Source organism: Pleurodeles waltl, chromosome 12, assembly GCF_031143425.1.
Source record: "Pleurodeles waltl isolate 20211129_DDA chromosome 12, aPleWal1.hap1.20221129, whole genome shotgun sequence".
In the NCBI taxonomy this organism is placed as follows: domain Eukaryota; kingdom Metazoa; phylum Chordata; class Amphibia; order Caudata; family Salamandridae; genus Pleurodeles; species Pleurodeles waltl.
Genome location: NC_090451.1, coordinates 90,440,565 through 90,466,530, shown reverse-complemented (window position 1 = coordinate 90,466,530; position 25,966 = coordinate 90,440,565). Strand labels below are relative to the sequence as shown.

At 44.3% G+C, this 25,966-nt stretch overlaps 1 protein-coding gene across 1 annotated transcript in view; it reads left to right on the top strand.

Moving 5' to 3' along the window:
- LOC138267580 (ceramide synthase 4-like) overlaps nucleotides 1–25,966 on the top strand; it is a 263,246-nt gene that overhangs the window by 217,618 nt on the left and 19,662 nt on the right. Inside the window, exons 7-9 of the mRNA XM_069216635.1 lie at nucleotides 1,242–1,334; nucleotides 6,099–6,227; nucleotides 16,836–16,942. Of these exons, the coding sequence (XP_069072736.1) occupies nucleotides 1,242–1,334; nucleotides 6,099–6,227; nucleotides 16,836–16,942 (329 nt within the window). The remainder of the gene's footprint in view (nucleotides 1–1,241; nucleotides 1,335–6,098; nucleotides 6,228–16,835; nucleotides 16,943–25,966) is intronic.

The following is a 25,966-nucleotide window of genomic DNA, read 5'->3' as shown; positions in this document are numbered from 1 at the left end:
ACTGAGTGCTTGTGGGTGAAGGGTATTAGTGGGGGTTCATCATCTCTAATTGGGATCACACATACCCGGAATAGGGTAAGATAGAATACCATATTGCAGGTTCCTTATTGTGAAATATTTCATTATTTAAATTTCCCAGGTTCTAGTTTGTGAGGGGAGGGAAATATCTTGTTGGGTGTCTCTAGTATGAAGCGACACACTTCGGAAAGGGCTTCACGCCATTTTGTTCATGTATTAAACATCATCTGTAAGACTCCATCAATATTATGCTTCACGTGTGCATGACTTGGGATAACCAAGCATATAGGCTCTCCGGCGATGTTGGTTAATCCTGCTCACCTAACGAGATGCTTCGAGCATCTCTAATCCCCTATGCTTCTCCTTCAGTGAGCGCTTTCATTTCTGATGAGTTGTAGCTTTATATGGTTTATCTGAGCTAGTCCAACCGGAATAATCAGCCAAGTCCAGCCCTCGGAATTTGCATAATCGTAGGAGGCGATACACCACTTCTACCAGGCCTCCACCGCCCCAGTGTTTGGAGCGCAATGTTTTCCATCAACCAACACAGTTTTTTTAAGAACACTTGCCACCCTTAGCAAGCTTTCCTCAGACCAAACTGTCCGACTACCACAAGCCAAGAAGCTAGTCGCGGACATAAACGCATTCCATTGGGATTTGTTTTGCTTCCTACTGTTTGTAATTGGAATGTTATGGGTCCTCAAGGTCCTGTGTTTTTCTTGCAGATGCTGGGTCCAGCTGCTACTTTCTTTGATGATTCTGTGTTATGGGGTCTGTGTGTTACTGGAATAAGTCATCTGCAAAGACATTTCATGTGTGGGAGCTTGTACTATAACAAAGAGATATTTGATGCCTGATTCTACACATCCAGCTGTAAATATTGTGTTCTACAGTAAATTAAGAATGTAAGGCTTTCCAGGAGGTTGCCTCCCTCCTATAAAATATGTAATGAAAAATGTTGGCACCACCTGCTAAAAGTAGGATTTCTAGAGAATTTTGTCATGAAAAAACTATTTTTCATTGATGTTTGACCTGCTAATTGAAAACAATATCTTCACAACCTCTGGAATGTTTGCAAACTTTTGAAAAACATAAGGTTGGTAGAGGAAAATCTTTTCAAACCTCCTGTATAGCTATGACTGCTGTAGAAACACAGGCTGTTTGTCCTGTTTGCACTTGAGTGGTGGTACATATTCCACTCTTACCATTCCTTTTTGTTGCAGCCTTTGATTCCATCGCTGTACTGGTACTACATATTAGAACTGGGGTTCTACAGCTCGCTCCTCCTCACTGTTGCCTTCGATGTGAAAAGAAAGGTAAGTGACATCCATTTGTTAGAGCTATTTTAGGAATGGTGTGTACAGTGCTTAATTTGTAAATAAAAAATAGGCTGGAGCCCAAATCTCTCCTATGAAACATGCGTCTGCTGCATTTAAATGCGCAAGCATGGAATACTGAAGCAGCGTAATCCAAAAGCCATCTCTGGCCTCTTTAATCCATTTACAGCCACTCCCTGCCCCTTCAGCTCACTCTTGCAGCTTTCTGCTTTCTCCCTTTGTGCCGCGTTTTCATTTTTCTCTTGCTCTTCCTTTCCCATATGTTTCTTTTGCTTGCAGTAAATGCCTGATGCAGAAAACTAAGTACCAGCCCTCAAAAATATGTGCTGGTGCCCCGCACTGGAAACCACCATCTCAAATTAAGCATTGGGTGTGGATTAGGAGGTTGAGTGGTATATGTTGCGCTATATTTGCCCAGTTATTTTGCTACATGGGGTGCATTGTTTATTTTGTGGTTTCTTTTAGAACATGCACTGGTATTTACCTGTCCCTGTCTGATAAATCCCTGTTTGACCATTTGCTCCTTATGTTAATCTAACCCCTTCAATGGTTTATTCACGTCTTTTCTACGTTCTCATTGTAATACCATCCAATTTAACCATTTTCAGCATGTAGTCAGAATCCTCTCTGTACTGAATAATCAATCCTAAATAAAGCTGGCTTGAATTACCTCAGATTGGACAGTGGCCCAATTATAATCAGTACTATTTGGTTAAATACCTTTTCTCTAAAAGTTCTAACTGTTCCAGAGTTTTTCATGTGTGTGTGTGACTGTTTTCCAATCTTTTCTCTAAATAGTCTAAATGGTCTAGATATTTACTTCCATGGAATATTTCTTGATGAAATGCCCTAACAACCACCCTCAACATTACCCACTGCTCACTCAACTGATAAATATGTCTTGATATCCTGAAGATGGAACAGATCCTTTTCTCCTCCGAGTAAACCAATCCTAAATCCAGATAATCTTACCAGCTTCCACTACATAGCCCATTTAAGCTTTATAGCAAAGATCACTGAAGAGGAATAACATCCCAAGTGCAGGAACAGGCCCACATGAATTGTGTTGCAAGGGAGCAACTGTCTAACTTCAGACCTTGGTGCAACAAACAGAATGTTGCCGTCTAAATAGTCAACGATGCCTTCATCAAGACCAGAAATGACCACCGCCTCCTAATATTGCTCAATAACTCTGGAGCCTTCAACACAGTCAACCACTTAGCACTGATCCACATCTTGAATGGCCTTCACTAACAGAGTGTTTTGATGATTCCCCTAATACCACACCAATCACCATCAGCTTGAACCAATAAACACTGCAATACTGCAGAATCTCTGCATCTCTGACGAAGTACCTCAGGACTCCATCCCCACTGGCATCATATTTTTCACATTTGTATTAGCTGAAATGTTATCTGCCATGATGGGAGATTAGGGCTGTTTGGAGGAGGTCTGAATGACTTTGTGTTTCCTAAGACCCAGGGAGGACATCAAACAGGTTATTCCATAAAAACTGCAATGGAAAGACCGCATAACATTTCCAAGGTTTGTCAATCAATAGATAGACACTTATTAATTCCAGTGAGGGAGCGATTACTCCAAAGAGATCCTCTGCAGAGGATATCATAAGCCACCAATAAAAGATGTGTACGTGAGATACCTGGTGTATGCATTTATAGACCCTGGTATCTTCTGATCCACCCCTCCGCTCACCCTCATGTGAAATGAAGCACTAACACAAGGTAAAAGGAGACAATTATTCTCCATTATGTCTTTGGCCTTTCAGTGCATGCCTTTTGCACATTACAAAGTTTAACAAAAGAGCCACAATCATGAGCCTGTATATCACTAAACTGTATAACACATCCGGGATCTGTAAGTGGCATGGGAATTTGTGAAAGTAGTTGGTTCAAACCACAAAAATGAATTTCCTCAAGAGACTGTCTTCCACAACACAAAGATTAAGGCAAAAGTTACAAATTCAACACATCATCACCAAGCAAGGGAGTGCAAAAAACTGGAATTTACTACAGCATAGAGATTTGTGTACATATTTGGCCAAAAGCATGAGAGCCAGTTTCAGAGATAGACTCCTTTGCACAACATGGGCATTGAGGTAAGGTTCAAACATAACACATCATTGTAAGGGAGAAGGTTTGCAAGGGGCACGAGAATTTCTAAACAGAAGTAGGTCATTTTGTGAGAAATTAAGCCATGCTGAGGAATTTTGTGTTAGTGGCATACTGTTTATAGAGGGTGGGACTAAGATCAATTCGTAATTAGTGGTCTTTTTGGATTGCGTGTTGCAGGAGGTGTGTAGAGATTTTTGTAACAGAAAGTTGTCTCATGTAAGCAAGCCTTGTCACAGCCAATAAGCAGGCAGTCACTTTTTCAGAGGATAAGCTTTTTATGATTTTTAAGACCCATAGTTAAACCAAGGTTCAGCGGACTGTAGATCCCATCCAAGCCACAAACCTACTCTATAGGCTTTTCCACATTTCATTGTCTGAGACCTGTTGGACATTGCCAATACTGATGTTCCTTGTGTCCTCAATTAAATCGCTCAGATCCATTATTAAATTTAAAAAAAAATTGGTTACTTGGTGGTTTTTATTGATGAAGTATGCTGTTAGTGTATTCAAGCAATTCCTTTTGGCATTTGCAAGTTGACGTTTTTTTTTAGAAGGGTTGGTGAACTGTGTTCACATTCATCACTTCAAACCTATTGCTCAGGAGTGAGCTTGATTGCTTGCGCCTTCAGATCGAGTTGAAGCTCCTGTGGAGAGGTCTGCAGAAGTTCATCAAGATATTTCCCATTTTCTCAGAGTAGAAGATTGCGGCAGCACAATCTGGTTTAAGCTGTTTATTCTTGTCACTGGTGGTCCAGTGCCTACAGTTTGTTTGTTCTCTGAATGCTTGCAATCTCTCTCCATTGTTAATCCTCCCTCAAGCGCCCAGCTGAAGTATCTACTTGATCAATATTAGTGGACCACCTTTGGAAAGTCCTCGTAAGAGAGGTCCTGTGAATAAGGCTTGTCCTAAAACTTGTCTCCTTTTCCTGAGGTTTTATCCTTGAAAACACTTCCTTACACAAGCGTAATGTATTTCAGTTCTTAAGCACTTGGAGGCATATGTGGCAACAGCTGGCACATGTGCTGGACTATATCCTCATATTACAATCGCCTGTACTCCAGAAGCTTGTACCTGGAATGGGGACATGGGAGAATCCATACTTCTTTATTCAGTGCTTGCTCTCTCCACCCCTCTCTCGTGAATAACTGCTTTATTTTCTAGTTTGTCATCTTGATGTTGTGCGAAATGTGGTCCTGGCTGGAGACACTGATGAATTTGGTTGGTTGGTGACACATGCCAAACTGCGTTACTCGGGTACTAATTTTACAGGCTCATGATGCTGGGAGTAGTTTCCTGCTTTGGAAATGGGGGTCCAAGAAGTTGACCTCTGGTGGGTCACCACCTCCCTCTAGGTCACCTTGGACACTGCTTCTATCCATGTTTTTCATATGATAACATTATGCATTCTCTGAGTTGCTGTGTTGCTTTGCTTCAGTGGTTAATTATCATATTTAAAGCAATAATTTGAATGTGAAATGTTTAGGGTTTTAAACCGTACCTGTAATGACTTGTAATGAGGTAGTCACACAACACCTTCAAGTTGAATTTATCATGTTGTCACAAATTGGTACATTTATTGCTGTATGAAATGCAAAATCCTATTGGCTAAATGGCCAGGACTGACTAAAGTTGTCACACACTACAAGTTACTTGAAAGCTAGCAGGTAAGCAAGTGCACATTTCCAATCATGTCACGCGTAACAAGCTTGAAGACAAAATTTAATATAATGGCACGTGACAAGTGTATCTTGGCATCCATGGGTGAAGGTTGTGGCAGAAAATGTGCCATAGAGGTTGTGGTAGTTAAGGTAGTTGCGATCCAGATGAGCAGAATTGTGACCAAGAGAAACATTTATGAGAACATAGAGGATGAAAAAAACAATGTTTGGTTAAAATTATTTTATTGTCATTTGCATAGCTCAAGGCTGCCTTTGAGGCATGGTGACCTGTGGTGGTGATGTTGTCCTAATCCACCTTGACTGATAGTACACGATGCAAAGCGCAGAATCACTGCCTTCCCAGAGGTATCTTTCCAGTCCGTCTCTCTTCACGCCAGCTAACACACCACTCCCATTTGGTGAATGATACCGCAGTAGAGCTCGAAACCGAAGTAGCTACCATCAAACTAAGGAACATTTTGGTGATTATTAGCAAAGTAGGTCTTGGTAAAGGGAACTATTTTTTTTTTATTCTTATGTATGGCTCAATTAAGACCACTCTCCTGTTAATGGGATATGTGCTTAGCTATTCCAGTCCGACTAGGCCGTGTTGAACACTACCCAACAAAAGATCCATAAGGCCATTCACCAAGATTCACATCGTCCCATTCATAAGGACATGTTCTCCAGTTATTCTGTCACATCATCCAGTCTGTAAGAAAGAAGTTAAACATCTCCTTAAAATCTTTAGATTCATTGGTTCACTGCAAAGTTCTAGCAGTTTCCGGGGTTGGTAAAAGAAAAAGTAGTGGGGTTAGTAGGTTTGTTGCTGTTCCTTTTTGGATTCTTGGTGAATTTTGTGTTTGTGAGGCTTAATGCTGTCTTCTAAATGGGGCCTTTGGAGGTACAGGCACCATGACCTTGACAATCCAATCTACTCTTCTGATTCCAGGACTTGAAAGAGCAAATTGTCCACCATTTTGCTACCATCTTCCTGCTCGTCTTCTCCTACGCTGCCAACTACATGCGTGCTGGGACATTTGTGATGGTTCTCCATGATGCATCGGATTTCATATTAGAGGTGAGTGAGTGTATTGCCACACTATGTCCTATATCAGACTTTGGTATTAGCAATCTGTGTTATATATTACACAAACACTCTGTCTTTATAGACAGTTACAGAACAACAGATATGGCTTAGCAGCCCAAACTCCAAAATGTTCTTGATGGGCACTAGAACTTTTAATAATCTACTTTATTAATTGGTATTGTAAGTGATTCCATGACTGCAAAGGAAATCACAGCCCACAGCCAATATATAGCAAATGGAGGCTGCTATGAGTACAATGGATCACATATTCTGTGACAGTTCAGTACGGCGCAGCCTGTTGTGAGAGTACAATCCACTAAGAGTGTGAATAGATTCACAGCCCACTGGGGAAGTGCATGAAATCTCAATCCACTTGGACAGTGCAGGGAAACATGGTGGGAAAATGCAAGAAGGTGGCCTCCTGTGAGAGATCATAGGTTATCTGCCCACTGTGAATGCTCAGGGAATGTCAACTATCCATGAGAAATCACTGATTCTCAACCCATAGCATGCATATGCAATCTAAGCACTTTGTCAGAGTGGAACAATTTGCTGCTCACTGTAAGAAGTCATCGAATCTCAGGTCACTTCGAAGGTTCAAGGAATCACAGTCACTGTGAGCGTATGGAATAAAAATAATTGTAAGGGTTCGTTGAATCTCAGTTCACTGTCAGGGTTCTGGGAATCTCATATCACTGTGAGAATTTACAGAATCGCATCCGACTGGAAGTGTGTTGAATTGAAACCAATTGTTAGGGCTCATGGAATCTCTTCCCAATCTGAGACTCCTGGAATCTCGTCCCACTGTGAGTATGTTAATTCTCATCCAATTGTAGGGGTTCAGGAAATCAAGGACCACTGTCCGAGATCTGGAAAATGTCAGACCTTTGTGATAGATGCAAGAATTCTCAGTGTTGTAATAGTTAAAGAAATCTCATCCAGTTCTGGGGGTTCATGGGATATTGGACAACTCCAAGACTTCAGTGATTCTCAGTACACTCTGAGAGGGTCATCTAGCAAGCCATTATCAACTTTACCCTGCCTCATGACTTTGGGTTGAAAAAGCCAACCCCTAGGTTATGGACAGATCAAACGACAAAACCCCCGAAAATCCCAGAGGTGAGGAGCTAGAGGCTAAGGGCCTCAAGGGTGAGCCAGCCCCCTGCACAATTCTCTTCACAAAAAAGTACCCCTGAGTTAACTTTGAACAAATCCTTGGAACACTAGAATGAGGATGGTTCACAGTTTTGTTATATTAATTTCTTCCTGTCTGTCTAGTCACTTTTTGACATACCACTAAAGTTGACGGGATGTCCTCACATACCTACCAGGTGTCATGCTTCATCATTGGACAACGCCACGCTCACAAAACCTTGGTTTGATGGAGAGCGGGCCTGCACCCTGAAATCAGGGAGGCACTTATATTAAACTAAGGATCCATAAAAAATATTAAAAACCATTGTGGTAACCCGGTGTGAATTTTACTTGGTGTGGTATCAACTGAGCATTGAGTATAGGGAGGCTAGTACCCCCAACACCACTAAAGTGTCAACATGTTTCTGCCAAGGTGGGTCCTAAGAGTCAGTGGCATTCACTATTGGAACCAAACAGATACTTGCTTCCAGCGTTGGCCTCAGGTTCTTTTGTCACCCAAGGAAAGGGTCAATTGGACATCATGGCGAAAGGCCGGGAACCCCTGTAGTCACAACTACACCAAGGCCGTTCCTTTCCATTCACCTAATGCTCCTGGCTCTTCCTCCCGATGATCTGTAGAGAACAGGATCAATGTCTTATTCTGAATGCATATCATGACATTGACACTCATAGAGAAACTTATTAACGATATCCTCATTTGTATAGGTTACATTACAACAAATCTTCAAAGTGTGAGTGCAGACGGGCTAACTGACCCAGGTCCTGCTCTAGGCGGTGCCCCACACTTCAGCCCACAACATATAAGGTTAAAAGCTCATAGTAACATGAAGATAATACTGTCTTACCCAGACCTTGTAGTTTATGACTTGGGAGTAGAGTCTTTAGCAGAAGATACTCAGGCCCATTTGTTGAGTGGTGGTGGTGGCGGCGGTGGTGGCGGTGGTGGCGGCGGTGGTGGCGGTGGTGGTGGTGGTGGTAGGGAGCAAATCCTGCAGGATCCGGGTTGCTAATTTCAGTATTCACAAACATGCATCAGCACATTGGGAGAGTGGGCTAACGGGAGTAGTGAAGATGAGAGGTCAGTTCCAGGTGATAAACACTGCCACACACATTATTTCTAATGCCTGAAGGACATTTGTTAACTAGTCAAATGTACTATACAAGAATGAGAAAATAGGTAGTATAGTATAATAATGTGCCAGCCGTAGGGAAATTGTTTGGCTTTCTTGCCACTCAAATTTGCTGACTTCCCATTCTATAGCTTTCCTTTTTCTTCTTGTGTGTGTCCCTCCCCTGGGGCAAAGCTGCTTTTCCATCATTTGATCGAATGTCTTGTAGGCTTCCACTGCAAACATTTAGGGAACTACAATTTTCTTTTTGTCTCGGAACTCATGTGTTTCCTGTTCTCTCCCTCGTTTGGTGCTTCCCCGCTCAAATACCACCAAGACGCTCCGTGTTGCTTCTTTCTCCCTCAACCCCTGTCGGGCATAGCTTTCCCCTTCCTGTCTTTTATTTTTTGGTGTTAAGCCCCCCCCCCCAATGTAACTCTGTTGCTCCCCTAGCCACATTCCATTTCCACCCTTCCACTAACTCTCACCCATTCCTGAATTGATACCCACCACAGACCTTGACATTTAAAAAAAAGAATCTTGGAACAATTTTTTTTTTAAATAACCAAAGTGGAGACTGTCATACTCTACACATCTGTACATATGTCATCAAACTAGGATGCCACAGCTTCATGATGTGTATATGTACATGAACACATACAAATAATTGCACTATTTTTATTCAACGTTTAATATTTTGCTGATGCTGCACACTATTGGTAAAAACAAAATTGCAAAAGCGAAAAGGTAGAAAAGTTGGAAACTATAGACTTTTTCAATACTTGTTTTTTTCTTATTAGATGCGAGTAATGCTATCATACAGAGAGGTCTCAACATAAAAGGCAGATCTGCTTATCACACACCAAGCCTCTGTGAACGTGCAAATGTCCTTGGCATGCCGCCAGCCTCAGCTGGTCAGCCTGATAACGAAAATAAGTCTCATGACTTCCTGTACCGGCACGCCGTCCAGAGTGTGGCTGGCGTAACTATGACAACCTCTCCTCCAATCCGGACTCTGTCTGGACACCTTCATGGCAGCAAAAGGAGCTCCCAAGTCGGGTAACAGAACTGTGGCATAGCAAGGGTGCCATGGCCCTGTTATAAACAGAACATAGCCACCACGCCCCCCATTTTTGACAGCCATAATTGGCATGTAGTGGAACCCTCAAACTCCTGGTCTTTGGTGCCGCTGCACCTGTTGCACGACACCCCAGCAATCGAGTATAAAGCACTGCAGTACCGGACGGTATGAAGGGAAACCCGAATTGTGCGACATCATTTAGTTGTGTCATAAGAGGAACACACACTGAAATGCTCTTAATCTAATCTCCAATGTGGGACATTTGGCAGGTCCGCTTGACGTTTGCAAGGGTCCTGCATGCATGGCGTGAGGCCGAGACTACTGGGTTGCGACTGAGATCATTGGGCCCATCTCTTCAGAATCTACATTCCTTTGCCTTTGTTCAGACTGTTTATTGTGTTTATCTGCAGTTGCTTATAGCATTTTGCATTACGAAGATTCTACTCACCTTTCTTTTTTTAATTCCTATCCTTTTGGCCATTCTCTGGTCATCTGAAGGCTTTGGAGGCCCAAGGTAAGGCCACACACACCAGACACACCCAGAACCAGCAGAGAGAATCTTGTACAACTCTCCTGGAGGCGGTGGTGTGACAAAACTTGAGGAGGCTCCCCTGCAAAAGTACGTGGAGGGGGGCCCCCATCGCCGCCCCACCCCCTACAACTTTTTCTTGAGGGGACACCACTGGAGCTCGAGGCCCCCACCCCTACACCTCGGGGACTACAGGGGCATCTGCTACCCCACTGCCTGCAGGCACCTTCAGAATGGCTCTCCTTCCTTCCGTCCACTCAGGCCACCACTTACCTTGCTGGGCAAGTCTCCCACAGTGGGGCCAGTAAGTGGGTCTATTGTCATTCTCCAATTATCCTTTTGGTGCCAAAAACCCTGTCAAACCGCATTTGACTGAGATTCCTTGCCCTCTGCACGTGGGCTTGGATTATGTGAAATTCCCACAGAGGAACTTCTCAGTTACCATAATTAAGCCTCCTCAGGCCCTGTCCATGTTAACCTTCGCACCAGTGGTTGTTCACGATGGTACGGCTCGGGCACAGTCACGTTTGTCCCACCCTATTGAGGTCCAGTCTGCGAGCCCTCATTTTCCCACCCATGACCTCCATGCGAGGCAGGGCGGAAACACAGAAAATGTTTAGTGACCCCAACAGACAGAGAAAAATCTCCCTCTGCATTGAGGCAATTTGCTTTTGTTAAGAGGAAAAAAAGAACTCCCACTTTGACAGTTGGATTTCTATGAATAAAAGAATTTGTTGAGGAAGCGCATTAAACATGGCACCCACTCAGTGAATTTTCAATGCGATCAAGGAGGTGGTGCAAGCCATGGCACGTAGTCCTGATGTGTAGTCCGGTAAGGGGCAGAAACCTGTATAAGACAATCCCAGTGTAGATATATTAGGACGATTCCTAGTGCATGTGGTAGAGCACCATCATTTCATACCCGATCTACAAGAACAAGTGGAAAATATGCACACGCCTTTCTCGCAGTTCCCAAAATCTTCAGAATTATAAGTGCATGGTTTATGTATGTTGCAATTTATACACTTAAGTGCATGCCATTCACTAATAATAGTGATAATAAGAGCAATAATAACAATGATGAGCACATATAGACTTTTTTTTACATGTTTTATTAGTTTCAAACATATCAACTGTAACAACTACAGAGTCGGGTATGACATGCAATACACTTCAAGAGCATTGTGTAAAGAAACTTCATACATGACAATGTGGCACGCAGCCAGAACAGAGTCTACATTATTATCAGAAAGAGGCACCAACTTTATTCATAACATGATTCCCCAGTAGGAGCAATTATACAGGTAACAACAATTGCCATTGCAGGCGTGCAGGTTACATGAGCAGGCGGCCTGAAAGCCATGCGCCCGGGACTCCTCCCCCACCGCGCCCTGATGGACCCGGCCACTCACCCCTTGATTCCAATAGATTTCACTATGGATCTACCCTTCCAAAAGGGATCCCTTTAAGTCTTCACTGTGCCTGCTCTATGGATGCGGATAATTGGGTGTAATTTGTGTAAACAGTCCTGTAGGGCAGAGAGAGGAATAGATATACTTGCTCTAATGGTCAATCAAGCTGTTGGCCTCTTCAGGGCGGGCGAGTACCACTCTTTGCTTCAAGTTTCACTACTAGCTTGTCCCATGTGTCATAACCTGTGCACAGCTGATGATGACATATAGACTTATAGATGGGTAACATGAATGGATGACCAACAGCAACATTTTTCTCTAAGGGATTCTGAGAGACCACAATTAGACAATGAGAGCAAAGCCACTTACTCAGTCTGTATATTTTATGTAGCTCCGAATAGACAACATCATATGCTCGGTTTGTTCGCAATCTTCTTTACGCGGTCTGAACTGCAGTTACTGAGCCAACAATCATATTGCAAAATGAAAATCCGGAGCTTTCCTTAAAATAAAAGTAGGCCTCAGCATATTTTCTTCCCAAGCAAATTCCATATGGCCTCAGTGGGAAGTTCTTGGGCATAATGACATTGTAGCAATTGGCAAAGTAACCAACATTTTTGGGTGTCAAAACACCAATAAATATTCCTGTAGAGATTGACTGTTCCAAGCACTTTGGGCTGCATTGTTTCTTTGAGGAATAGTTAAGAGCAGTTCACATATATGTTGTTCCCTCGATTAACTAAAATACAATGGAATGGAATGGAATACTATCACAAAAACTCACTGTTTATTATGTATCTGCCCAAGCATTTGCATCCATCACTTTTTAGTATACTGTAGAAGGTTGGCTCTGTATGTGCTATTTCAAAGTAAGGAATAGCATGCACAGAGTCCAAGGGTTCCCCTTAGAGGTAAAATAGTGGTAAAAAGAGATAATACTAATGCTCTATTTTGTGGTAGTGTGGTCGAGCAGTAGGCTTATCCAAGGAGTAGTGTTAAGCATTTGTTGTACATACACATAGACAATAAATGAGGTACACACACTCAGAGACCAATCCAGCCAATAGGTTTTGTTATAGAAAAATATCTTTTCTTAGTTTATTTTAAGAACCACAGGTTCAAATTTAACATGTAATATCTTGTTTGAAAGGTATTGCAGGTAAGTACATTAGGAACTTTGAATCATTTCAATTGCATGTATACTTTTCAAGTTATTCACAAATAGCTATTTTAAAAGTGGACACTGCAATTTTCACAGTTCCTGGGGGAGGTAAGTTTTTGTTAGTTTTACCAGGTAAGTACGACACTTACAGGGTTCAGTTCTTGGTCCAAGGTAGCCCACCGTTGGGGGTTCAGAGCAACCCCAAAGTTACCACACCAGCAGCTCAGGGCCGGTCAGGTGCAGAGTTCAACGTGGTGCCCAAAACGCATAGGCTTCAATGGAGAGAAGGGGGTGCCCCGGTCCCGGTCTGCTTGCAGGTAAGTACCCGCGTCTTCGGAGGGCAGACCAGGGGGGTTTTGTAGGGCACCGGGGGGGACACAAGCCCACACAGAAATTTCACCCTCAGCGGCGCGGGGGCGGCCGGGTGCAGTGTTAGAACAAGCGTCGGGTTCGCAATGGAAGTCAATGAGAGATCAAGGGATCTCTTCAGCGCTGCAGGCAGGCAAGGGGGGGTTTCCTCGGGGAAACCTCCACTTGGGCAAGGGAGAGGGACTCCTGGGGGTCACTTCTGCAGTGAAAGTCCGGTCCTTCAGGTCCTGGGGGCTGCGGGTGCAGGGTCTTTTCCAGGCGTCGGGACTTAGGTTTCAGAGAGTCGCGGTCAGGGGAAGCCTCGGGATTCCCTCTGCAGGCGGCGCTGTGGGGGCTCAGGGGGGACAGGTTTTGGTACTCACAGTCGTAGAGTAGTCCGGGGGTCCTCCCTGAGGTGTTGGTTCTCCACCAGCCGAGTCGGGGTCGCCGGGTGCAGTGTTGCAAGTCTCACGCTTCTTGCGGGGAGATTGCAGGGTTCTTTAAAGCTGCTCCTTTGGATAAAGTTGCAGTCTTTTTGGAGCAGGTCCGCTGTCCTCGGGAGTTTCTTGTCGTCGTCGAAGCAGGGCAGTCCTCAGAGGGTTCAGAGGTTGCTGGTCCCTTTGGAAGGCGTCGCTGGAGCAGAGTTCTTTGGAAGGCAGGAGACAGGCCGGTGAGTTTCTGGAGCCAAAGCAGTTGTTGTCTTCTGGTCTTCCTCTGCAGGGGTTTTCAGCTAGGCAGTCCTTCTTCTTGTAGTTGCAGGAATCTAATTTCTAGGTTCAGGGAGAGCCCTTAAATACTAAATTTAAGGGCGTGTTTAGGTCTGGGGGGTTAGTAGCCAATGGCTACTAGCCCTGAGGGTGAGTACACCCTCTTTGTGCCTCCTCCCAAGGGGAGGGGGTCACATCCCTAATCCTATTGGGGGAATCCTCCATCTGCAAGATGGAGGATTTCTAAAAGTTAGAGTCACCTCAGCTCAGGACACCTTAGGGGCTGTCCTGACTGGCCAGTGACTCCTCCTTGTTATTCTCATTATTTTCTCCGGCCTTGCCGCCAAAAGTGGGGGCCGGGCCGGAGGGGGCGGGCAACTCCACTAGCTGGAGTGTCCTGCGGTGCTGTGACAAAGGGGTGAGCCTTTGAGGCTCACCGCCAGGTGTTACAGCTCCTGCCTGGGGGAGGTGTTAGCATCTCCACCCAGTGCAGGCTTTGTTACTGGCCTCAGAGTGACAAAGGCATTCTCCCCATGAGGCCAGCAACATGTCTCTAGTGTGGCAGGCTGCTGGAACCAGTCAGCCTACACAGATAGTCGGTTAAGTTTCAGGGGGCACCTCTAAGGTGCCCTCTGTGGTGTATTTTACAATAAAATGTACACTGGCATCAGTGTGCATTTATTGTGCTGAGAAGTTTGATACCAAACCTCCCAGTTTTCAGTGTAGCCATTATGGTGCTGTGGAGTTCGTGTAAAACAGACTCCCAGACCATATACTCTTATGGCTACCCTGCACTTACAATGTCTAAGGTTTTGCTTAGACACTGTAGGGGCACAGTGCTCATGCACTGGTACCCTCACCCATGGTATAGTGCACCCTGCCTTAGGGCTGTAAGGCCTGCTAGAGGGGTGTCTTACCTATACTGCATAGGCAGTGAGAGGCTGGCATGGCACCCTGAGGGGAGTGCCATGTCGACTTACTCATTTTGTTCTCACTAGCACACACAAGCTGGTAAGCAGTGTGTCTGTGCTGGGTGAGGGGTCTCTAGGGTGGCATAATACATGCTGCAGCCCTTAGAGACCTTCCCTGGCATCAGGGCCCTTGGTACCAGAGGTACCAGTTACAAGGGACTTATCTGGGTGCCAGGGTGTGCCAATTGTGGAATCAAAAGTACAGGTTAGGGAAAGAACACTGGTGCTGGGGCCTGGTTAGCAGGCCTCAGCACACTTTCAATTCAAAACATAGCATCAGCAAAGGCAAAAAGTCAGGGTGTAACCATGCCAAGGAGGCATTTCCTTACATATACCATGCTCTTCAACTGGAATTTCCACTACTACTGCTTGTCGATGTTGACTACAGCATTTCAGAAAAGATGTCTACGGAAAGGATGTTTTGTGCATTATGTTTACCTGATTCATTGATCACAATGCTCTATTTTTGTATATGCATATATAATTATCTCTAACTTTTTCGTGCATAGACCAAATAATATTGAAAGGCCTCCAAAAATAATGATAATGAAAATGGCCAAAGGAGTCTGGAATCAAGTGGTGCTCTGCCTTGATCAACATCCAAGACTTAGCAATGGAGCATCCCCTAGTGCACTGCAGTCATTTATCATTAGCACCATTTTTAGAATTATATTGAGCATGTATTGTATATAGGCATTATCAGTCGCGGCTCGCGACAACGGGAAGGAGTGGGGTGGCATGTGCGGGGGGGTTTGTAAATAAAAATTAAAGAAAAAATAAAAATAAAAACACTTACCTCCTCTGCTTCGCGCCGTGCCCGGCTCCTCTGTCCCTCATCGCTGCTGCAGGCACAAGCTCCCACCCTGCCCTGTGGTCAATCCGCTGCTCAAAGCAGCGTCATGATTGGCTGGGAGTGCCCAGTCAGGGTGCTCCCAGGCAGACTGAGAGCCTGTGCAGGCTCTCTCAAGCCCGGCAACTGTGTTGCCAGGCGTGAGAGAGCCTACTGCACATGCTGAGCATTCCCCCTCGCTGCTCTTTATCCCCGCGGCCCTGCCCCTTTAAAAGAAAAGGATAATAAACAAAGTTGATTATCCCTTTCTTTGAAAGGTTTCGCAGCTGCCGCTGCTGGCAGCCCTCCTCCACCCTAATGTAGGAGCTGCCCCTGGGTATTATGAGGGTCATTACAAGTTTGGCAGATGGAAAAGGTCGTCCATCAAACTCCAGCAGACAGTGAAAAGCGTGAAGGGGCTTGCCATGGGGGCCCCTGCACTGCCCGCACCAAGCCCAGGGGGCCCACTGCCACCCATCTCCACCAGCCTTTACCGCCAAGTAATCGCCGGCAGAGAAAGGACTCATAATCCCCAGGGCAGCGCTGCCCTTGTGGATTAGGACCGCAGATTGATGCTCAGTCGTAATCTGGCGGTGCTGGCAGGCCGACAGTGGCACGACTGCCACGGTCGTAATGTGGCTTCCGGACCGCCACACTGGCGGTGGTCCGACTGCCACCGCAGCACTGGCGGTCTCAAGACCGCCAGCGTCGTAATGACACCCTATGTATTTTTTGTTAGTACCTTTTTGTTTATTATTGTTACTATCAACATTTTTATTATTGCTCAAGTCTTAAGTAATGTTCTTGTTAATATTGTCATTAATGTGTCAATTTATTGTGTATTGTTTTTTGATTAGTCATAATTTGTTAATATGATAAGTTTTATTATATTGCAGAAACTAGGCCACAAATAAAAATAAAAAAAGTATTTTGGATTTTGACATTCCGAGTAAGAACTTTCAAAGTGCAGTATTTCCTGTTTCTAGTAAAGACACTGTGCAATGGAATTTGTTGCTACGCTAATTTCTTTCTATAAGTTTATACATGCATACCAAGAGAGAAGTGTTAATTAACAAAACCAATAACAAAAACCTCGATTTCATTAACTTTTTTAGAGTTTTGAAAACTTGGCATAGACAAAGTTCACCGGCTCTGGACATCAAAGACATTAAGTTAAAGTGAAGGATAACTTTTTGGTGGAAACATAAGGCGCTGTTCCATTGTTCTTCTTAGAGCGTGACATCCGAAGGTTCCTCCACCCAACATTTGACCTAATGTTACTCGTTTCCCTTCCAGCCAGCAAAGATGTTCAATTACACCAAGTATAAGAAAGTCTGCGATGTCCTGTTTGTCATCTTCGCCGTGATCTTCATCATCACTCGCCTAGTGCTGCTTCCTTTCAGGTGAGTCGGGATCCAGAGTAATACGTCCTTTGTACTTACGTAAGAAGGTATAGAGTGGAATATCTAAGGCACCAGGGTGCAAGAGAGTGTTGCACATTATCCACTGGTTCAGTAGTGGGAGATGATACATGGCAGAATACATCAAGAGAGGATTTACACAACTGGATCTTTGAACAGAGATCTATCTGCATGTGGTAATATGCACTTGGTAATACCAGTTGCACATGTTATTTCTCATTCTGGGTGTAACAACTTGTGATGCACAGTCTGAGGGGCCCGAGAGATAGATAGATAGATAGATAGATAGATAGATATACACACACACACATATACACAGTTTGAGTGAGGTGCAGGAGTCACCGGTCTTGGCCGTATCTGTTTATACTCATGCATGATGTAAAAGGAATGGTATTTGCCTTTGTCACTCAAAATCGAATGTTGGGTGATAATGATTAGTCTCTGATAACATACCAACCATATTCGCAGAGCGCTTGTTCATTACCAAGGAAGTGTTACTGAAAGATAACTGATGTCTATTTCTACCCAAAGGCGAGTGGATCACCTGGGATTCGAACCTGTGACTATTTGGTCAAATCCAAATCCCTCAAAATTGAGCCACCACACAGAATCCTACTAAAGTCCTCAAACGACTACCATATCGCTGTCAAACATTAATACAGAACCTGCTGCTTGGCTTAGCCCCCAGGTCCTTGGGACTGCGATACTGCCCAGGGTAATGGTTAGTGGACCATCAAGCAAAGGGCAGTTGAAGTACCCATGATAACAGTCACCGTCCTTGGCCGGACTAATGCTCTGTGAGAGAGCATCTCTCACTGCTTATGTCCTTTAGCATCAGTACCACTAACAGGACAAAAGTCTCACTGAAGTGGAGTGTAATGATGTGTGGGTGGGATATGCGGTATAATGTTCCGTGATTGCTCTGTGTCTGCTTGGCTGTGCCATTTACCTTGTGGCTTGTCTTGCGCAAGGATGGCTGTCATCCTCGGACGGCGGGACAAGGGATGCAGTGTCCAGCCGCCGTGGTAGCCTGTTTGTGTACCCTCAAGTATTGCACAGCTATGTTTGTTGGTTTTTCATTAACCCTTAACATCCCAAACACCTTCTGCTGCCTTATTGCTAAAGGTGGGAGCTACTGTGCCTGGAGTGTGCATGAGTGCAGGCTCTGCTCATATGCTATAGCTGTACCCCGGAGGCAAGAGACCACCGAGCTTAGACCCCAGTATAAGTCCATCCCTCATGGTCCAGCGTGAGTCCTTGAGTCAGTCGGCCTTTCCAGCCGTTCGCAGCTTTGCTTTTCCATTTCCAAGTAGAGACCTTTGAGCCCTCGCATGGCACCTGCCGGGGGTATAATGTGAGAATTGCCTGAAGGGGCCCTATACTCTCTCCTCTGTCTGGCAGAAATATAAGCAAGAACTCCCACAACAGTGCCAAACTTCTTCATGTGTTTTTATTGGGCAAAAGGGACAAATGGGGCAGTTGACTCTCAACCTTGTAAGGTTGTTGATATAGTTGGTTATATTTCCAGTCGTGTGTTACTAATACACAATCTGGAGCTGCGTGACATACTAATTCTACATTGTCCTTGCTGCACTAGGACCGTGGACCCCATCATACAACAAAAAACAGTGGCCCCGCTGGAGGCACAAACCTTGGCCACAGACCAACCTCCTGGTCTGTATTTGAGTACAGACCGGCCGGCAATGCTCTGAGCAGCGGCAGGGGTTCCCACCACAGCAGAGGGCGACGAGTGACTACACTCACCTGGGAGGGACGTTCTGCCATTCCTAAGGCCCACCCAAGCACCTCCGTGGGCACGTCCTTAGGGCACACTGATTGCCCCACTGCCCACATGGGGCACAACGGGTGCGCTCTTGACGGTCTGTTTGCTGATCCGCTTCCTTCTATTATGAGACAAGAGCTAAGTGAACTCTCTCATTTGCGCGGGAAGGACCCCCTGTAACGAAGGGAGCAGCACACTGGGGTCGCCCTGGCGCGAATTGTGCGTTCACATAATCCATAATAAAGAACCAGTTGCACACGCTTCTGTGGTACTTCTGTAATACCAAAGTCTGCCAGGGGCACAAAAACACGATGCAAATGCCATTAAGCCTATGGGGAGCTTTCGGTAGTAAAGTCATTATTAGATTACATCAAACCAACCTCACTAACACACCTGACAACAATGATTTGTACAAGAAACACCCCGGACTGGGCACATTGTGCCCCACTGACGTGGTGATAGTCAGGGGCCAGCTTTGCTGTGAAGGACACCTTGGCACTCTCGGATTGTAACACAACTGCACAACTTCAGTGCATAGCGCTTCGCCATTGGCTCTGGGGGAGAGAGGCGGAGCCGGCGGGGCGCGGTGGCCTCGAGTCACGTAAGCGCCAGCTTTGGAAGGTGTGATGAAAGTGAATCAACATTATCAAGTGTTTCCACTGTTCCCTTCCACTGAAGTGCTACAACCAGGGTCAATGTTTAACTGGCAGACAAGGGTGCTGGGGACATTCCGCACCAAGCCTTGGTTAAAATGTCCTATATCTGTTGGCATAGGCGTCCCCTGGGGGATGAATGGAGTGGTTTTTTTTTCCACTGCCTCTAGCCAGGAGTGAAACCCTTTTTTCCTTCTATTTCCCCAACAAATAGCACATTCCGGAGTTGTTTCAGTTCTGAAAATAAGAAACTGACTGCTCCAGAATCTGTGAAAAGGTTGGTGGCAGTAAATGCATCGCTGGCCATGAGGGAGAGCGACATGGGGCGCAGAGTGAGTAACATCCTATGTATGATGGTGCCCAAACTCAGCTACTAAACATGCAAAATGGAGACATGTGGTAGTAAAGCTGTTCTGGCTCCATTGGTCTCAAGCCACATTGTGTGCTCATGTTGTGAGTTAAGCACCTGCTGCAGAGACTGTGTGTACTGCTTGTTGCTGTGTGTAATGCTCACCAGGTAACTCTGGAGGTTAACGCGCTTGCTGGAGAGACCTGTGTGCACTCAGGCTCAATTAGTCCAAGTGCCAGCCCAGGGCTTTGTACATAACTGCAGGTCACAAGTTTGGGTTTTATGATGGGTCAGAGGGTTCACAATTTTGCTCAGGACTTAGTTGCAATTTCACGTTCTGGGAAAATAGCTCATTAGTTATGAGCTGTCTCCAAAAATCTCAATAAAACCTACACGGTCTAAGTTTGAATTTGTGCAGGTTGTAACTAAATCTTTATTATTATGAATTTAATAACATTGATTCTCATGGTTATCAATACAAGCATTTATTGTGCAAGAAAGACAGGTTGTATAATGTTTTATATAAATGATTATCATCAGTACACATACATTCCAAAGGAGCAGCCATATTTCTGCACCCAGTGCTTGAGAAAGTACAAAACACTTGAAGATCTCAGTGTGTCCCTCAGTGACTGGCTGGGTGACACCGCACTGGTCAGGTTGTCCCACTCTGTGGGCTTCTGGATGTGTCGGCCTGGTTTGATGATCCAGTGGTTTAGTGTTTGATCTCTACCTGCTCCCACCCAGGATGCTTCTTGGACACAAAAGGAAACCGGTTGTCAGTGGAATGTGCATCATGCAGCCAGCCACGCCGGGAAGCAAACTAAGAGGCACTTGTAGGTCCCAGCAGTGATGCAGGCTCAGTGTCCCACTGTCAACACGCTGCACCGGGCAAAAGTCAGGGTTGGTCCATTGGTATATTATTATTATTATTACATTTTATAAAGCGCATTGCTACCCCATCGGGTTTTCCAGCGCTAGACAGAACCAAAGGCAGTGCACAGAGAGTTAGTAAAGCCAGGTCTTCAAGAGTTTCCGAGTGTCCAGGACCCAGTTTCCATCTCAAGAATAGTTTCCAGAGCTAGAACCCAGCCAGTTCCCGCTCGAGCCCAGCCCTGATATATTGTCTGTCAGTTGCAACCTTCTCGGTCCGAGAGGGTGGGTGGCCCTTCGGTGCGGTATGGGATTGCTCAGCCTTTTGAGCTACTCTTGTTTTTTAGGTCGAGCATAGTAGGGCGCAAGCGCTGCTTTTCCGAGTGTTGGAATGTATCTGGGCTTTTAATCACGCCCACCTCACTCCAACCACTACCACTTGTTCGTGGGCTTGCCCTTCAAAAATCCTTTGATGACATTGGTGAATGGTTTACATTTGTTCCTCCTTGGGGAGGTTTTGTTACCGCCTTGGCCATCGCCCCTGTTACATGGCTAATTGCACTTTTTACGGATAAGTTTGACTGCGAGCGAACTTCGTTTTCCTTTTGTGTGTCTCTTCACGCATTGATGCTCATGGTGGCAGTGGAGCTGTGAATCGGCTCGCTTATGTTAAACTGTTCTTAATTTTCAATTTATGTGGCAAGTAGTGTGGCTAGGAGTTTACAACGCTACTAGCTCTAACTCGAGCAAATGCTTGTCTTTATTCATAAGGAGGTGACGTGGGAGCTTTTGAAGTGTCAAGGTGTCAACATTATGTCTTATGATACTTTTCACACCGTCCTTGGATGGCAGTGCTTAATTTGTGCTTGTTGTTTCCGGTGCCGAGCACCAGTACTTATTTTTGCGGGCCGGCGTTATCTTTCTGCCTCAAGCACTCACTGCGAGCAAAAGACACATATGGGAAAAATGGAGGAAGAGAAAAACGAAAGAGTCACAATGGGAGAAAGCAGGAAGCTGGAAGAGTGAGCTGAAGGGGCAGGGAGTGGCTGTAAATGGATTGAAGAAGCCCGAGATGGCTTCAGGAGTACGCTGCCTCAGTATTCCGTGTTCACACATTTAATTTGGGCAGCCGCGTGTTTAAGAGGAGGGCTTTGAGCACCGGCACCTGTTTATTTACAAATTAAGCACTGTTGGATGGTGTGTTGCCAGTTCCATGTCAGTGTCTCATGCGACCTCTGAGACGGGGTGTGTGTGAGCGTTACTACAGCTGCGCCCCGTGCGCCTTGCTATCCTGGAGATGGAGTGAGTGGAGTTATAAATAATTCCCCGTAACCATGGTGTGTGAGGAGAGGGTGCCCTTCACACTTCAAGCAGGTGAAGACAGAAAATGCATTTTGCTGCCATAGAATGTGTGAAGTATATTAAAGATGAGCATAGTATTGGAGTGCCCTCTCGTGGTCATTATTAAGTACTGCAGAATAAATGGTTTGCGTATAAAGGAACATCCTCCTGAAATGGTTTCTTTTTATTAAAATATTATGCAAGAAAGATTTGCGCAAGATAGCTCTGTAGCAACGTCGGCTGTCTGGTTGGCCATCTGTGATAGCTCAGACTTTTCCATCACAAACGGTATATGAGTTGTTCTGTGAAAGCATGCTTAGTGTGGTGTTATATTTACAACATTTGTTAAACCACACTCAAAAGAAAAAGAGAACGTTATAAGTTTCAATGTTAGGGAAAACCTCAGTATACATTTTGCAAAAATAAAAGAAGACACATAACACAGGCTATCAAAAGCAAAAACGTGGAATTGAGTTGGAGCATCAACTTGTCACATGTCGTGCATTAGCCAGCTGTGGCTTTGGGACCAAAGCCACTTTGTTTTATGCGACATGCAATTTTTCAGGTCAAGCTTGGCAGCGCGCAGCGCTGTCTACAAGACATGTTGTATTTAATATGGGCTTTTAAACCACACCCACTCTTGTCATTTGTTCTTTGTTGTGCTTGTCTTAATTGCTTCCTTTTTATCAGTGCATTTTTCTAAATATCCCTCCCTTTGTGTGCTTAATTCCCTCCCAGGGGACTTCACTAAGAGAAAAATTTTGTTGGTCATCACCCAACGTCCCTCTTCCTCCTGTTACAGCGCGTGATGGCCCCTCCTCCCTCCTGGTTTTGCCTTTAATCCCAGCCGCGATCCTTTCTCCTCGCGGCTCAGCACCATGCTTCATGTTTTCATTTGTTTGCGCTCCGTGGCTGCCATGGTGCTCACAACGCTCAGAGCGCAAACTCGATCAGCGGTATTGGAGCGCTGCTCACATTGTTTACACTGTTACCTAATAAATGTAATTTCATTTTTCTTTTGGCTTTTATGTGCGTGATCTCTAAGTTACCGGATTACCTTCTTGTATGATGCATGGTGAATATTTACGTTTTTTAAATTTATTATTATCCTAGCTCTGCCAGGCACATCGAAAGCATTTTCTTTCCAGGTCCTGAGGTGTGTTGAAAACACTGCTACCCGGGCAAGCTGTAGGTGGGTGTCACTGTGTCCAGTGTGGTATGGGTGTCACTGTGTCCAGTGTGGTAAATGAGGTCTCTGTAGAATCAGAAGCAGGGGGTAGGGAGCGTGGACAAAACAAAGGGTCACCAGGATACATAGTAGAGACCTCGAGTGACTTCGTAGTCAAGATTTGATCCCAAGGTGGGCATACAAAGCCGTTCTCGCTCCCACAAGAACATTAATCGGCAGAGTTATTTTGACATTTTTCATTATATGCACCCTGATCTGCACGGTACACGTTTTTTGCAGCAGGCATAATAACTCTCTGCGCTCCTTTATAATGTCTCCAAGCTTATACTAGACAAAAATACGTTCTCTCTCCAGAAAGAACATTGATCGCCAGAGTTATTTTGACACTGCTACGTTTCATGCACTTTGTGATTTGCCTAGTACACGTTCTTTGCAGCAGGCACATTAACCCTCTGTGCTACCTTATGATGACTCCAAGCTTCCACTAGACAAAAGTACATTCTCTCTCCAGAAAGAACATTAATCACCAGTATTTTGAGATTTTTACATTAGATGCACTCTAAACAGAAAAACGTCACAAGTGAAAAAGAATCAACTGTAACAGTGAGCTGAAGGGGCCGGGAGTCGCTGCACATGGAATATATATATATATATATATATATATATATATATATATATATATACAAACACCTAGTATAGCTTTAAAATTAGGTTGCCTCAGTATTTAGTGCTTTAACATTTATATGCAGCAGCCGTGTTACTGCATAGCGCTTTAAAGCTTTTTTCTGCTTTGAAGATGTTTTTTTTTTGGGCCTCCAGGAATTATGAGTTATTTGCTTAAGCACAATATTACAACTTTACTGAACTCCTTAATAAATGCCTTTGAAACTTCTGCACTGCGGCCGCTTCCAAACCCTGTGCAGGCAGCCAATCCCAGCTCATGAGCTGTCGCTGCTGTCCGTGATGAAAACAGTCAGGTCAGACCCCTAAAATTCTACTCGACCACTCGCTATGGTGAGTCATATTTTATTAGGTCAAGCTATTTTTAGGACCTACTCAACCCTTGTTGTGGGATGACTAAGAACAGGTGCCTGTTAAGTTAGAAAGTGAAGGGGGCCTTTAAATCATATTTGTGTCACATTTGCTCTGTGTTCAGAGACAAAGGTCAAAAGTCATTTTGTCTTACAATTAATTTTCTTTCTGACTACAGAGTTCAAGGACTTAGCTATTTAACTGTTGGGTGTTGGGAAAATACTGACTAAGTCAACTGTACAAACATTTCAAAATATTGTCAGTAGTTTTGAAAGCCCATTGTTTGTACTTCTTTGTGATATAAAAATTATTTTAATAGGATGAAAACAAATCAGAACACTTTACTTGGTGATGTGCAAAGAATAAATGTTTTCTGAAACCCAATTTTCACAGATTTGTTAATACATTATATAGTTTTATCTGTAAAGCTGCAAGTTAGTGGGAAGGTTTTTGGATATTTCATGGAAAGTTTCTCCCTGCAAATGACAGTGTGCGACCACAGCATGCTTTAGTAATATATTTATTAAAACAAGTGCTTAAACATAATCCTAGAAACACTCCTGCCCTGGTAGCAAGGCCATTAGTAAAATAATCGGCAAGTAATGGATCATGTGTCCCCTATATGTGGGACAGGTTCTTTTTATACATGAAACAAGTGTTTAGTCCATTTAATCAAACAAAGAAGTTTTTATGTACAGCAGAAATGCTGAGCTCACATATTTGAAGGTACACTTATATGTGAGAATGAAGAAAAAGGCGAATCTGTAAAGTAAAATATTTGCCTAGGGTCAACTAAATTGAGACCCGTTTATGGGTCAAGTACATTACAGTTATGGTCGAGTAGATTATTCAAGTTACTCGACCTGTAGGTCTAGTAACATTTTTATGATTTTTCAAGGCCTGCAGGTAAGGTACTGAAATCCTGGCTTTGCTTTGTTTTTACCATGATACACTACTATTCAAGAGGGCATTCCAAATGTAATATCGTAGAGTTGGAAGCCAGCCCTTGTAGTAGTATTCGTAGAGTTGTACAACTCCCTAGTTCAAAACAAGATTCACTCATTTAGTTTTTCTGCTTTACATTCTGGGACTTGTAGTTTTATTTTATAACATGATACAAGCTGGAATCCAGCCCTTGGAGTAGTATTCGTAGAGTTGTCCAGCTCCCTAGTTCGATGTGTGATTCGCTCATTTAGTTTGTTCCTGCTTTGCATTCTGGGGCTTGTAGTTTTATTTTTATAATGTGATACAAGCTGCGAATACAAAGCAGAAACCTGACTAGATGAACTATACATGTTTGAGTCAGTGAAACTTGAGCTGTGTGTGCCTGTATTTATAAAACTAACTTTGAGGAGAACTTACAGTTGATTATGCTTCAAGATTATGTTTCAGTTCAAGACCAACTGAGGATCATTAATATAATGTGAGATGGCTCTCCTCAAGCATCTAAAAATCATGGGTGTTTTGTTCAACTCCCTAGACCGCAGTAAAGGGACAGTGATCCAGTAAGCACTCTTTCTTGGGATACAATTATTTATTCATTGCCCCACGGGCAATGCCACCTGTACCAACTGTCTAAATAGGTTTACTGGGAGTAGTTTGTGTTTTAAGGGCCTTGTTTAAACCATATTCCAGTAGGCCTACTAGCCCTTTAGTTATATGCAGGGCCACTGGAATTAAGTGGCAGAAAGGACCAAAAGATGCAGCAGAGTTGACCAATTAATGTGGCAAAAAAGTCCAGTTACGCATTTACAATGCCAATAGCTCCATCTCAAGTAAATGCGAG